This window comes from Taudactylus pleione, unplaced genomic scaffold (assembly GCF_031769625.1).
Source record: "Taudactylus pleione unplaced genomic scaffold, aTauple2 ptg001034l, whole genome shotgun sequence".
NCBI classification, from domain to species: Eukaryota; Metazoa; Chordata; class Amphibia; order Anura; family Myobatrachidae; genus Taudactylus; species Taudactylus pleione.
This window is the reverse complement of record NW_028285435.1, coordinates 25,533-39,232: the sequence shown is the minus strand read 5'-3', so window position 1 is coordinate 39,232 and position 13,700 is coordinate 25,533. Positions and strand designations below refer to the sequence as shown.

General features: G+C 43.4%; 1 protein-coding gene across 1 annotated transcript in view; it reads right to left on the bottom strand.

Annotated features, from left to right (window-relative positions):
• Positions 1 to 12,856, bottom strand: part of LOC148454026 (carbonic anhydrase 9-like) — a gene marked incomplete at its 5' end in the record, with an annotated part of 47,300 nt that extends 34,444 nt beyond the window's left edge. Inside the window, one exon of the mRNA XM_088461333.1 lies at positions 12,699 to 12,856. Coding sequence (XP_088317459.1) covers positions 12,699 to 12,856 — 158 coding nt within the window. The remainder of the gene's footprint in view (positions 1 to 12,698) is intronic.
• Positions 12,857 to 13,700: the final 844 nt, after the last annotated feature.

Genomic DNA, 13,700 nt, shown 5'->3' with positions numbered 1-13,700 from the left:
ATGCGGCATGTGTGTTCTCTGTGTGTGACTGTAACGTAGCATTTCCTATACAGGTACAGTGTATGCTCTGTGTGTGTGACTGCAGCTGTACCTGTATAGGAAATGCTACGTTACAGTGTATGCTCTGTGTGTGTGATTGCAGCTGTACCTGTATAGGAAATGCTACGTTACAGTGTATGCTCTGTGTGTGTGACTGCAGCTGTACCTGTATAGGAAATGCTACGTTACAGTGTATGCTCTGTGTGTGTGATTGCAGCTGTACCTGTATAGGAAATGCTACATTACAGTGTATGCTCTGTGTGTGACTGTATAGGAAATGCTACGTTACAGTGTATGCTCTGTGTGTGACTGCAGCTGTACCTGTATAGGAAAGGTTACGTTACAGTGTATGCTCTGTGTGTGTGTAGCTGTACCTGAATAGGAAATGCTACATTACAGTGTATGCCCTGTGTGTGTGACTGCAGCTGTACCTGAATAGGAAATGCTACGTTACAGTGTATGTTCTGTGTGTGACTGCAGCTGTACCTGTATAGGAAATGCTATGTTACAGTGTATGCTCTGTGTGTGACTGCAGCTGTACCTGTATAGGAAATGCTACGTTACAGTGTATGCTCTGTGTGTGACTGCAGCTGTACCTGTATAGGAAATGCTACATTACAGTGGATGCTCGGTGTGTGTGACTGTACCTGTATAGGAAATGCTACGTTACAGTGTATGCTCTGTGTGTGTGACTGCAGCTGTACCTGTATAGGAAATGCTACGTTACAGTGTATGCTCTGTGTGTGTGACTGCAGCTGTACCTGTATAGGAAATGCTACGTTACAGTGTATGTTCTGTGTGTGTGACTGCAGCTGTACCTGAATAGGAAATGCTACGTTACAGTGTATGTTCTGTGTGTGACTGCAGCTTTATCTGTATAGGAAATGCTACGTTACAGTGTATGCTGTGTTTGTGACTGCAGCTGTACCTGTATAGGAAATGCTACATTACAGTGTATGCTCTGTGTGTAGCTGCGGCTGTACAGGAAATGCTACGTTACAGTGTATGCTCTGTGTGTGACTGTATAGGAAATGCTATGTTACAGTGTATGCTCTGTGTGTAGCTGTATAGGAAATGCTACGTTACAGTGTATGCTCTGTGTGTGACTGTATAGGAAATGCTACATTATAGTGTATGCTCTGGGTGTAGCTGCGACTGTATAGGAAATGCTACGTTACAGTGTATGCTCTGTGTGTGACTGTATAGGAAATGCTACATTGCAGTGTATGCTCTGTGTGTAGCTGTATAGGAAATGCTATGTTACAGTGTATGCTCTGTGTGTGACTGTATAGGAAATGCTACGTTGCAGTGTATGCTCTGTGTGTAGCTGTATAGGAAATGCTATGTTACAGTGTATACTCTGTGTGTGACTGTATAGGAAATGCTACGTTGCAGTGTATGCTCTGTCTGTACCTGTATAGGAATTGCTACGTTACAGTGTATGCTCTGTGTGTGACTGTATAGGAAATGCTACGTTATAGTGTATGTTCTGTGTGTAGCTGTATAGGAAATGCTACGTTATAGTGTATGCTCTGTGTGTGACTGTATAGGAAATGCTACGTTATAGTGTATGCTCTGTGTGTAGCTGCGACTGTATAGGAAATGCTACGTTACAGTGTATGCTCTGTGTGTAGCTGTATAGGAAATGCTACGTTACAGTGTATGCTCTGTGTGTAGCTGCGACTGTATAGGAAATGCTACATTACAGTGTATGCTCTGTGTGTAGCTGCGACTGTATAGGAAATGCTACGTTACAGTGTATGCTCTGTGTGTGACTGTATAGGAAATGCTACATTATAGTGTATGCTCTGTGTGTAGCTGCGGCTGTATAGGAAATGCTCCGTTACAGTGTATGCTCTGTGTGTGACTGCAGCTGTACCTGTATAGGAAATGCTACATTATAGTGTATGCTCTGTGTGTGACTGTATTGGAAATGCTACGATACAGTGTATGCTCTGTGTGCGACTGTATAGGAAATGCTACGTTACAGTGTATGCTCTGTGTGTAGCTGCGACTGTATGGGAAATACTACGTTACAGTGTATGCTCTGTGTGTAGCTGCGACTGTATAGGAAATGCTACGTTGCAGTGTATGCTCTGTGTGTAGCTGTATAAGAAATGCTACGTTACAGTGTATGCTCTGTGTGTAGCTGCGACTGTATAGGAAATGCTACGTTACAGTGTATGCTCTGTGTGTGACAGCAGCTGTACCTGTATAGGAAATGCTACGTTATAGTGTATGCTCTGTGTGTGACTGTATAGGAAATGCTACGTTACAGTGTATGCTCTGTGTGTGACTGTATAGGAAATGCTACGTTACAGTGTATGCTCTGTGTGTAGCTGCGACTGTATGGGAAATACTACGTTACAGTGTATGCTCTGTGTGTAGCTGCGACTGTATAGGAAATGCTACGTTGCAGTGTATGCTCTGTGTGTAGCTGTATAAGAAATGCTACGTTACAGTGTATGCTCTGTGTGTAGCTGTATAGGAAATGCTACGTTATAGTGTATGCTCTGTGTGTGACTGTATAGGAAATGCTACATTACAGTGTATGCTCTGTGTGTAGCTGCAGCTGTATAGGAAATGGTCCGTTACAGTGTATGCTCTGTGTGTGACTGCAGCTGTTCCTGTATAGGAAATGCTACATTATAGTGTATGCTCTGTGTGTGGCTGTATAGGAAATGCTACATTATAGTGTATGCTCTGTGTGTAGCTGCGACTGTATGGGAAATACTACGTTACAGTGTATGCTCTGTGTGTAGCTGCGACTGTATGGGAAATACTACGTTACAGTGTATGCTCTGTGTGTAGCTGCGACTGTATGGGAAATACTACGTTATAGTGTATGCTCTGTGTGTAGCTGTATAGGAAATGCTACGTTACAGTGTATGCTCTGTGTGTGACAGCAGCTGTACCTGTATAGGAAATGCTACGTTATAGTGTATGCTCTGTGTGTGACTGTATAGGAAATGCTACGTTACAGTGTATGCTCTGAGTGTAGCTGCGACTGTATAGGAAATGCTACGTTGCAGTGTATGCTCTGTGTGTAGCTGTATAAGAAATGCTACGTTACAGTGTATGCTCTGTGTGTAGCTGTGACTGTATAGGAAATGCTACGTTACAGTGTATGCTCTGTGTGTGACTGTATTGGAAATGCTACGATACAGTGTATGCTCTGTGTGCGACTGTATAGGAAATGCTACGTTACAGTGTATGCTCTGTGTGTAGCTGCGACTGTATAGGAAATGCTACGTTACAGTGTATGCTCTGTGTGTAGCTGTATAGGAAATGCTACGTTACAGTGTATGCTCTGTGTGTAGCTGTGACTGTATAGGAAATGCTACATTACAGTGTATGCTCTGTGTGTAGCTGCGACTGTATAGGAAATGCTACGTTACAGTGTATGCTCTGTGTGTGACTGTATAGGAAATGCTATGTTATAGTGTATGCTCTGTGTGTAGCTGCGACTGTATGGGAAATACTACGTTACAGTGTATGCTCTGTGTGTGACTGTATAGGAAATGCTACGTTACAGTGTATGCTCTGTGTGTGACTGCAGCTGTACCTGTATAGGAAATGCTACGTTACAGTGTATGCTCAGTGTGTGACTGCAGCTGTACCTGTATAGGAAATGATACATTACAGTGTATGCTCTGCGTGTGTGACTGCAGCTGTACCTGTATAGGAAATGCTACGTTACAGTGTATGCTCAGTGTGTGACTGCAGCTGTACCTGTATAGGAAATGCTACGTTACAGTGTATGCTCTGTGTGTGTGATTGCAGCTGTACCTGTATAGGAAATGCTACGTTACAGTGTATGCTCTGTGTGTGACTGTATAGGAAATGCTACGTTACAGTGTATGCTCTGTGTGTGACTGTATAGGAAATGCTACATTACAGTGTATGCTCTGTGTGTGACTGCAGCTGTACCTGTATAGGAAAGGCTACGTTACAGTGTATGCTCTGTGTGTGTGTAGCTGTACCTGTATAGGAAATGCTACATTACAGTGTATGCCCTGTGTGTGTGACTGCAGCTGTACCTGTATAGGAAATGCTACGTTACATTGTATGCTCTGTGTGTGACTGCAGCTGTACCTGTATAGGAAATGCTACGTTACAGTGTATGCACTGTGTGTGACTGCAGCTGTACCTGTATAGGAAATGCTACGTTACAGTGTATGCTCTGTGTGTGACTGCAGCTGTACCTGTATAGGAAATGCTACGTTACAGTGGATGCTCTGTGTGTGTGATTGCAGCTGTACCTGTATAGGAAATGCTACGTTACAGTGTATGCTCTGTGTGTGACTGTATAGGAAATGCTACGTTACAGTGTATGCTTTGCGTGTGTGACTGCAGCTGTACCTGTATAGGAAATGCTACGTGACAGTGTAAGTTCTGTGTGTGACTGCAGCTGTACCTCTAAAGGAAATGATACGTTACAGTGTATGCTCTGTGTAGCTGTACCTGTATAGGAAATGCTACGTTACAGTGTATGTTCTGTGTGTGTGACTGCAGCTGTACCTGAATAGGAAATGCTACGTTACAGTGTATGTTCTGTGTGTGACTGCAGCTTTATCTGTATAGGAAATGCTACGTTACAGTGTATGCGGTGTGTGTGACTGCAGCTGTACCTGTATAGGAAATGCTACGTTACAGTGTATGCTGTGTTTGTGACTGCAGCTGTACCTGTATAGGAAATGCTTCGTTACAGTGTATGTTCTGTGTGTGTGACTGTACCTGTATAGTAAATGCTACATTACAGTGTATGCTTTGCGTGTGTGACTGCAGCTGTACCTGTATAGGAAATGCTACGTTACAGTGTATGCTCTGTGTGTGACTGCAGCTGTACCTCTATAGGAAATGATACGTTACAGTGTATGTTCTGTGTGTGACTGCAGCTTTATCTGTATAGGAAATGCTACGTTACAGTGTATGTTCTGTGTGTGACTGCAGCTTTATCTGTATAGGAAATGCTACGTTACAGTGTATGCTGTGTGTGTGACTGCAGCTGTACCTGTACAGGAAATGCTACGTTACAGTGTATGCTGTGTTTGTGACTGCAGCTGTACCTGTATAGGAAATGCTATGTTACAGTGTATGTTCTGTGTGTGACTGCAGCTTTATCTGTATAGGAAATGCTACGTTACAGTGTATGCTTTGTGTGTGACTGCAGCTGTACCTGTATAGGAAATGCTACGTTACAGTGTATGCTGTGTGTGTGACTGCAGCTGTACCTGTATAGGAAATGCTACGTTACAGTGTATGCTCTGTGTGTGACTGCAGCTGTATCTGTATAGGAAATGCTACGTTACAGTGTATGCTCTGTGTGTGACTGCAGCTGTACCTTTATAGGAAATGGTACGTTACAGTGTATGCTCTGTGTGTGTGACTGCAGCTGTACCTGTATAGGAAATGATACGTTACAGTGTATGTTCTTTGTGTGACTGCAGCTGTATAGGAAATGCTACGTTACAGTGTATGCTCTGTGTGTGACTGCAGCTGTACCTGTATAGGAAATGCTATGTTACAATATATGCTCTGTGTGTAGCTGTATAGGAAATGCTATGTTGCAATGTATGCTCTGTGTGTAGCTGCGGCTGTACAGGAAATGCTACGTTACAGTGTATGCTCTGTGTGTAGCTGCGGCTGTACAGGAAATGCTACGTTACAGTGTATTCTCTGTGTGTGACTGTATAGGAAATGCTACATTACAGTGTATGCTCTGTGTGTAGCTGTATAGGAAATGCTACGTTATAGTGTATGCTCTGTGTGTGACTGTATAGGAAATGCTACGTTATAGTGTATGCTCTGTGTGTAGCTGCGACTGTATAGGAAATGCTACGTTACAGTGTATGCTCTGTGTGTGACTGTATAGGAAATGCTACGTTACAGTGTATGCTCTGTGTGTAGCTGCGACTGTATAGGAAATGCTACGTTACAGTGTATGCTCAGTGTGTGGCTGCGGCTGTATAGTAAATGCTACGTTACAGTGTGTGCTCTGTGTGTAACTGTATAGGAAATGGTATGTTATAGTGTATGCTCTGTGTGTGACTGTATAGGAAATGCTACGTTGCAGTGTATGCTCTGTGTGTAGCTGTATAAGAAATGCTACGTTGCAGTGTATGCTCTGTGTGTAGCTGTATAGGAAATGCTACATTACAGTGTATGCTCTTTGTGTAGCTGCAGCTGTATAGGAAATGCTCCGTTACAGTGTATGCTCTGTGTGTGACTGCAGCTGTTCCTGTATAGGAAATGCTACATTATAGTGTATGCTCTGTGTGTGGCTGTATAGGAAATGCTACGTTACAGTGTATGCTCTGTGTGTGGCTGTATAGGAAATGCTACATTATAGTGTATGCTCTGTGTGTGACTGTATAGGAAATGCTACATTACAGTGTATGCTCTGTGTGTAGCTGCGGCTGTATAGGAAATGCTCCGTTACAGTGTATGCTCTGTGTGTGACTGCAGCTGTTCCTGTATAGGAAATGCTACATTATAGTGTATGCTCTGTGTGTGACTGTATTGGAAATTCTACGATACAGTGTATGCTCTGTGTGCGACTGTATAGGAAATGCTACGTTACAGTGTATGCTCTGTGTGTAGCTGCGACTGTATGGGAAATACTACGTTACAGTGTATGCTCTGTGTGTAGCTGCGACTGTATGGGAAATACTACGTTACAGTGTATGCTCTGTGTGTAGCTGCGACTCTATGGGAAATACTACGTTACAGTGTATGCTCTGTGTGTAGCTGCGACTCTATGGGAAATACTACGTTATAGTGTATGCTCTGTGTGTAGCTGTATAGGAAATGCTACGTTACAGTGTATGCTCTGTGTGTGACTGTATAGGAAATGCTACGTTACAGTGTATGCTCTGTGTGTAGCTGCGACTGTATAGGAAATGCTACGTTGCAGTGTATGCTCTGTGTGTAGCTGTATAAGAAATGCTACGTTACAGTGTATGCTCTGTGTGTAGCTGCGACTGTATAGGAAATGCTACGTTACAGTGTATGCTCTGTGTGTAGCGGTATAGGAAATGCTACGTTACAGTGTATGCTCTGTGTGTAACTGCGACTGTATAGGAAATGCTACGTTACAGTGTATGCTCTGTGTGTGACTGTATAGGAAATGCTACGTTATAGTGTATGCTCTGTGTGTAGCTGCGACTGTATGGGAAATACTACGTTACAGTGTTTGCTCTGTGTGTAGCTGTATAGGAAATGCTACGTTATAGTGTATGCTCTGTGTGTAGCTGCGACTGTATAGGAAATGCTACGTTACAGTGTATGCTCTGTGTGTAGCGGTATAGGAAATGCTACGTTACAGTGTATGCTCTGTGTGTAGCTGCGACTGTATAGGAAATGCTACGTTACAGTGTATGCTCTGTGTGTAGCTGCGACTGTATAGGAAATGCTACGTTAGTGTATGCTCTGTGTTTGACTGTATAGGAAATGCTACGTTATAGTGTATGCTCTGTGTGTGACTGTATAGGAAATGCTACATTACAGTGTATGCTCTGTGTGTAGCTGCGGCTGTATAGGAAATGCTCCATTACAGTGTATGCTCTGTGTGTGACTGTATAGGAAATGCTACATTATAGTGTATGCTCTGTGTGTAGCTGCGACTGTATAGGAAATGCTACGTTACAGTGTATGCTCTGTGTGTGTGACTGCAGCTGTACCTGTATAGGAAATGCTATGTTACAGTGTATGTTCTGTGTGTGACTGCAGCTGTACCTGTATAGGAAATGATACATTACAGTGTATGCTCTGCGTGTGTGACTGCAGCTGTACCTGTATAGGAAATGCTACGTTACAGTGTATGCTCTGTGTGTGACTGCAGCTGTACCTGTATAGGAAATGCTACGTTATAGTGTATACTCTGTGTGTGTGATTGCAGCTGTACCTGTATAGGAAATGCTACGTTACAGTGTATGCTCTGTGTGTGACTGTATAGGAAATGCTACGTTACAGTGTATGCTCTGTGTGTGACTGCAGCTGTACCTGTATAGGAAAGGCTACGTTACAGTGTATGTTCTGTGTGTGACTGCAGCTGTACCTGTATAGGAAATGCTACATTACAGTGTATGCCCTGTGTGTGTGACTGCAGCTGTACCTGTATAGGAAATGCTACGTTACAGTGTATGTTCTGTGTGTGACTGCAGCTGTACCTGTATAGGAAATGATACGTTACAGTGTATGTTCTGTGTGTGACTGCAGCTGTACCTGTATAGGAAATGGTACGTTACAGTGTATGTTCTGTGTGTGTGACTGCAGCTGTACCTGTATAGGAAATGCTACGTTACAGTGTATGCTCTGTGTGTGATTGCAGCTGTACCTGTATAGGAAATGCTACGTTACAGTGTATGCTCTGTGTGTGACTGTATAGGAAATGCTACGTTACAGTGTATGCTCTGTGTGTGACTGCAGCTGTACCTGTATAGGAAATGCTACGTTACAGTGTATGTTCTGTGTGTGTGACTGTACCTGTATAGGAAATGCTACGTTACAGTGTATGCTTTGCGTGTGTGACTGCAGCTGTACCTGTATAGGAAATGCTACGTTACAGTGTATGCTCTGTGTAGCTGTACCTGTATAGGAAATGCTACGTTACAGTGTATGTTCTGTGTGTGTGACTGCAGCTTTATCTGTATAGGAAATGCTACGTTACAGTGTATGTTCTGTGTGTGACTGCAGCTTTATCTGTATAGGAAATGCTACGTTACAGTGTATGTTCTGTGTGTGACTGCAGCTTTATCTGTATAGGAAATGCTACGTTACAGTGTATGTTCTGTGTGTGACTGCAGCTTTATCTGTATAGGAAATGCTACGTTACAGTGTATGCTGTGTGTGTGACTGCAGCTGTACCTGTATAGGAAATGCTACGTTACAGTGTATGCTGTGTTGGTGACTGCAGCTGTACCTATATAGGAAATGCTACATTACAGTGTATGCTCTGTGTGTGACTGCAGCTGTACCTGTATAGGAAATGCTACGTTACAGTGTATGCTCTGTGTGTGACTGCAGCTGTACCTGTATAGGAAATGGTACGTTACAGTGTATGTTCTGTGTGTGTGACTGCAGCTGTACCTGTATAGGAAATGCTACGTTACAGTGTATGCTCTGTGTGTGATTGCAGCTGTACCTGTATAGGAAATGCTACGTTACAGTGTATGCTCTGTGTGTGACTGTATAGGAAATGCTACGTTACAGTGTATGCTCTGTGTGTGACTGCAGCTGTACCTGTATAGGAAATGCTACGTTACAGTGTATGTTCTGTGTGTGTGACTGTACCTGTATAGGAAATGCTATTTTACAGTGTATGCTTTGCGTGTGTGACTGCAGCTGTACCTGTATAGGAAATGCTACGTTACAGTGTATGCTCTGTGTAGCTGTACCTGTATAGGAAATGCTACGTTACAGTGTATGTTCTGTGTGTGTGACTGCAGCTTTATCTGTATAGGAAATGCTACGTTACAGTGTATGTTCTGTGTGTGACTGCAGCTTTATCTGTATAGGAAATGCTACGTTACAGTGTATGTTCTGTGTAGCTGTACCTGAATAGGAAATGCTACGTTAGAGTGTATGTTCTGTGTGTGACTGCAGCTTTATCTGTATAGGAAATGCTACGTTACAGTGTATGTTCTGTGTGTGACTGCAGCTTTATCTGTATAGGAAATGCTACGTTACAGTGTATGTTCTGTGTGTGACTGCAGCTTTATCTGTATAGGAAATGCTACGTTACAGTGTATGTTCTGTGTGTGACTGCAGCTTTATCTGTATAGGAAATGCTACGTTACAGTGTATGCTGTGTGTGTGACTGCAGCTGTACCTGTATAGGAAATGCTACGTTACAGTGTATGCTGTGTTGGTGACTGCAGCTGTACCTATATAGGAAATGCTACATTACAGTGTATGCTCTGTGTGTCACTGCAGCTGTATCTGTATAGGAAATGCTACGTTACAGTGTATGCTCTGTGTGTGACTGCAGCTGTACCTGTTTAGGAAATGATACGTTACAGTGTATGCTCTGTGTGTGTGACTGCAGCTGTACCTGTATAGGAAATGCTACGTTACAGTGTATGCTCTGTGTGTGACTGCAGCTGTACCTGTATAGGAAATGATACGTTACAGTGTATGTTCTGTGTGTGACTGCAGCTGTATAGGAAATGCTACGTTACAGTGTAGGCTCTGTGTGTGACTGCAGCTGTACCTGTATAGGAAATGCTATGTTACAATATATGCTCTGTGTGTAGCTGTATAGGAAATGCTATGTTACAATGTATGCTCTGTGTGTAGCTGCGGCTGTACAGGAAATGCTACGTTACAGTGTATGCTCTGTGTGTGACTGTATAGGAAATGCTACGTTACAGTGTATGCTCTGTGTGTAGCTGTATAGGAAATGCTACGTTATAGTGTATGCTCTGTGTGTGACTGTATAGGAAATGCTACGTTATAGTGTATGCTCTGTGTGTAGCTGCGACTGTATAGGAAATGCTACGTTACAGTGTATGCTCTGTGTGTGACTGTATAGGAAATGCTACGTTGCAGTGTATGCTCTGTGTGTAGCTGCGACTGTATAGGAAATGCTACGTTACAGTGTATGCTCAGTGTGTGGCTGCGGCTGTATAATAAATGCTACGTTACAGTGTGTGCTCTGTGTGTGACTGTATAGGAAATGGTACGTTACAGTGTATGCTCTGTGTGTGACTGTATAGGAAATGCTATGTTACAGTGTATGCTCTGTGTGTGACTGTATAGGAAATGCTACTTTGCAGTGTATGCTCTGTGTGTAGCTGTATAAGAAATGCTACGTTGCAGTGTATGCTCTGTGTGTAGCTGTATAAGAAATGCTCTGTTACAGTGTATGCTCTGTCTGTACCTGTATAGGAAATGCTACGTTACAGTGTATGCTCTGTGTGTGGCTGCGGCTGTATAATAAATGCTACGTTACAGTGTGTGCTCTGTGTGTGACTGTATAGGAAATGGTACGTTACAGTGTATGCTCTGTGTGTGACTGTATAGGAAATACTACGTTACAGTGTATGCTCTGTGTGTGGCTTTATAGGAAATGCTACATTACAGTGTATGCTCTGTGTGTGGCTGTATAGGAAATGCTACATTATAGTGTATGCTCTGTGTGTGACTGTATAGGAAATGCTACGATACAGTGTATGCTCTGTGTGTGACTGCAGCTGTACCTGTATAGGAAATGCTACATTATAGTGTATGCTCTGTGTGTGACTGTATTGGAAATGCTACGATACAGTGTATGCTCTGTGTGCGACTGTATAGGAAATGCTACGTTTCAGTGTATGCTCTGTGTGTAGCTGCGACTGTATGGGAAATACTACGTTACAGTGTATGCTCTGTGTGTAGCTGCGACTGCATGGGAAATACTACGTTATAGTGTATGCTCTGTGTGTAGCTGTATAGGAAATGCTACGTTACAGTGTATGCTCTGTGTGTGACTGTATAGGAAATGCTACGTTACAGTGTATGCTCTGTGTGTGACTGTATAGGAAATGCTACGTTACAGTGTATGCTCTGTGTGTGACTGTATAGGAAATGCTACATTATAGTGTATGCTCTGTGTGTAGCTGCGACTGTATGGGAAATACTACATTACAGTGTACGCTCTGTGTGTAGCTGCGACTGTATAGGAAATGCTACGTTACAGTGTATGCTCTGTGTGTAGCTGTATAGGAAATGCTACGTTACAGTGTATGCTCTGTGTGTAGCTGCGACTGTATAGGAAATGCTACGTTGCAGTGTATGCTCTGTGTGTAGCTGTGTAGGAAATGCTACGTTACAGTGTATGCTCTGTGTGTGACTGAAGCTGTACCTGTATAGGAAATGCTACGTTACAGTGTATGCTCTGTGTGTGACTGTATTGGAAATGCTATGTTATAGTGTATGCTCTGTGTGTAGCTGCGACTGTGTCGGAAATACTACGTTACAGTGTATGCTCTGTGTGTAGCTGTATAGGAAATGCTACGTTACAGTGTATGCTCTGTGTGTGTGACTGCAGCTGTACCTGTATAGGAAATGCTACGTTATAGTGTATGCTCTGTGTGTGACTGTATAGGAAATGCTACGTTACAGTGTATGCTCTGTGTGTAGCTGCGACTGTATGGGAAATACTACATTACAGTGTATGCTCTGTGTGTAGCTGTATAGGAAATGCTACGTTACAGTGTATGCTCTGTGTGTAGCTGCGACTGTATAGGAAATGCTACGTTGCAGTGTATGCTCTGTGTGTAGCTGTATAAGAAATGCTACGTTACAGTGTATGCTCTGTGTGTGACTGCAGCTGTACCTGTATAGGAAATGCTACGTTACAGTGTATGCTCTGTGTGTGACTGTATAGGAAATGCTACATTACAGTGTATGCTCAGTGTGTAGCTGTATAGGAAATGCTACGTTATAGTGTATGCTCTGTGTGTAGCTGCGACTGTATGGGAAATACTACGTTACAGTGTATGCTCTGTGTGTGACTGTATGGGAAATACTACGTTACAGTGTATGCTCTGTGTGTGACTGTATAGGAAATGCTACGTTACAGTGTATGCTCTGTGTGTAGCTGCGGCTGTATAGGAAATGCTACGTTACTCAGCCCATCATTACCAGCTCCGGTTATAGAATTATTTCTCTCTTACCTGTTTTGCAGACAGAGATATTGTCTGGTTGAAAATGGTCCAGTTAACAGTTTGGAAACATGGTGGGGTTGTGAGAGATCCATTATAACGGTAATATCTGTCCAGCCGTTGTGGTAATAATCCACGAATATCAAATCCTGGTATCTCTGTGGTTTCTCCTATGAAACAAAACACATGAATGCATCTGAATACTTGAATAAGTTTGAGGATAGATAAGCACCCTGTTTGATATGTAATTTTGTTAGGTAAGTTAAGGGTTAAAAGCTGGAGGGGGTGTGGTTAGTATTCATCACTAGGAGTATAAGCCTATGGTAGGATTTAGGGGAGGGCTTAGAGTCCCATATAAATAGCCTGGTGAGTGGAGCAGTCTTCCTCTTTCCAGTTTATTTCAACCATGCTGGCTACGTGTCACATATATATTATATTTACTCTGTCTTTCCCTGGTACATTTGCATCTCACACCTCATTTATCCTCCTTTTCTTACACCCTCTCTAGCTCCTGTCAGTATTTCTTTTACCATTTTTACATTTATCTATATTTTGTTTCCTTTCAGATTCTGTCCCACATTTTTCTCAACCCTCCTCTGCTGTTGTGTTCATCCATCCCCTCCCAGTACCCCCTCAGTTATGCCCAGCCTATCAGCCGCCCCCCCCACCCACTTATGGAAGCTTCCATGCCTCTCACCTCCATGGCTCCCCCATCCCCTCCCAGTACCCACTCAGTTATGCCCAGCCTTTCAGCCACCTCCCCCACCCCCTTATGGAAGCTTCCAGGCCTCTCACCTCCATGGCTCCCCCATCCCCTCCCAGTACCCTCTCAGTTATGCCCAGCCTTTCAGCCACCTCCCCCAGCCCACCGCCTTATGGAAGCTTCCATGCCTCTCACCTCCATGGCTCCCCCGTCCTCTCCCAGTACCCTCTCAGTTATGCCCAGCCTTTCAGCTGCCCCCCCCCACCCCCTTATGGAAGCTTCCAGGCATCTCACCTCCGTGGCTCCCCCAT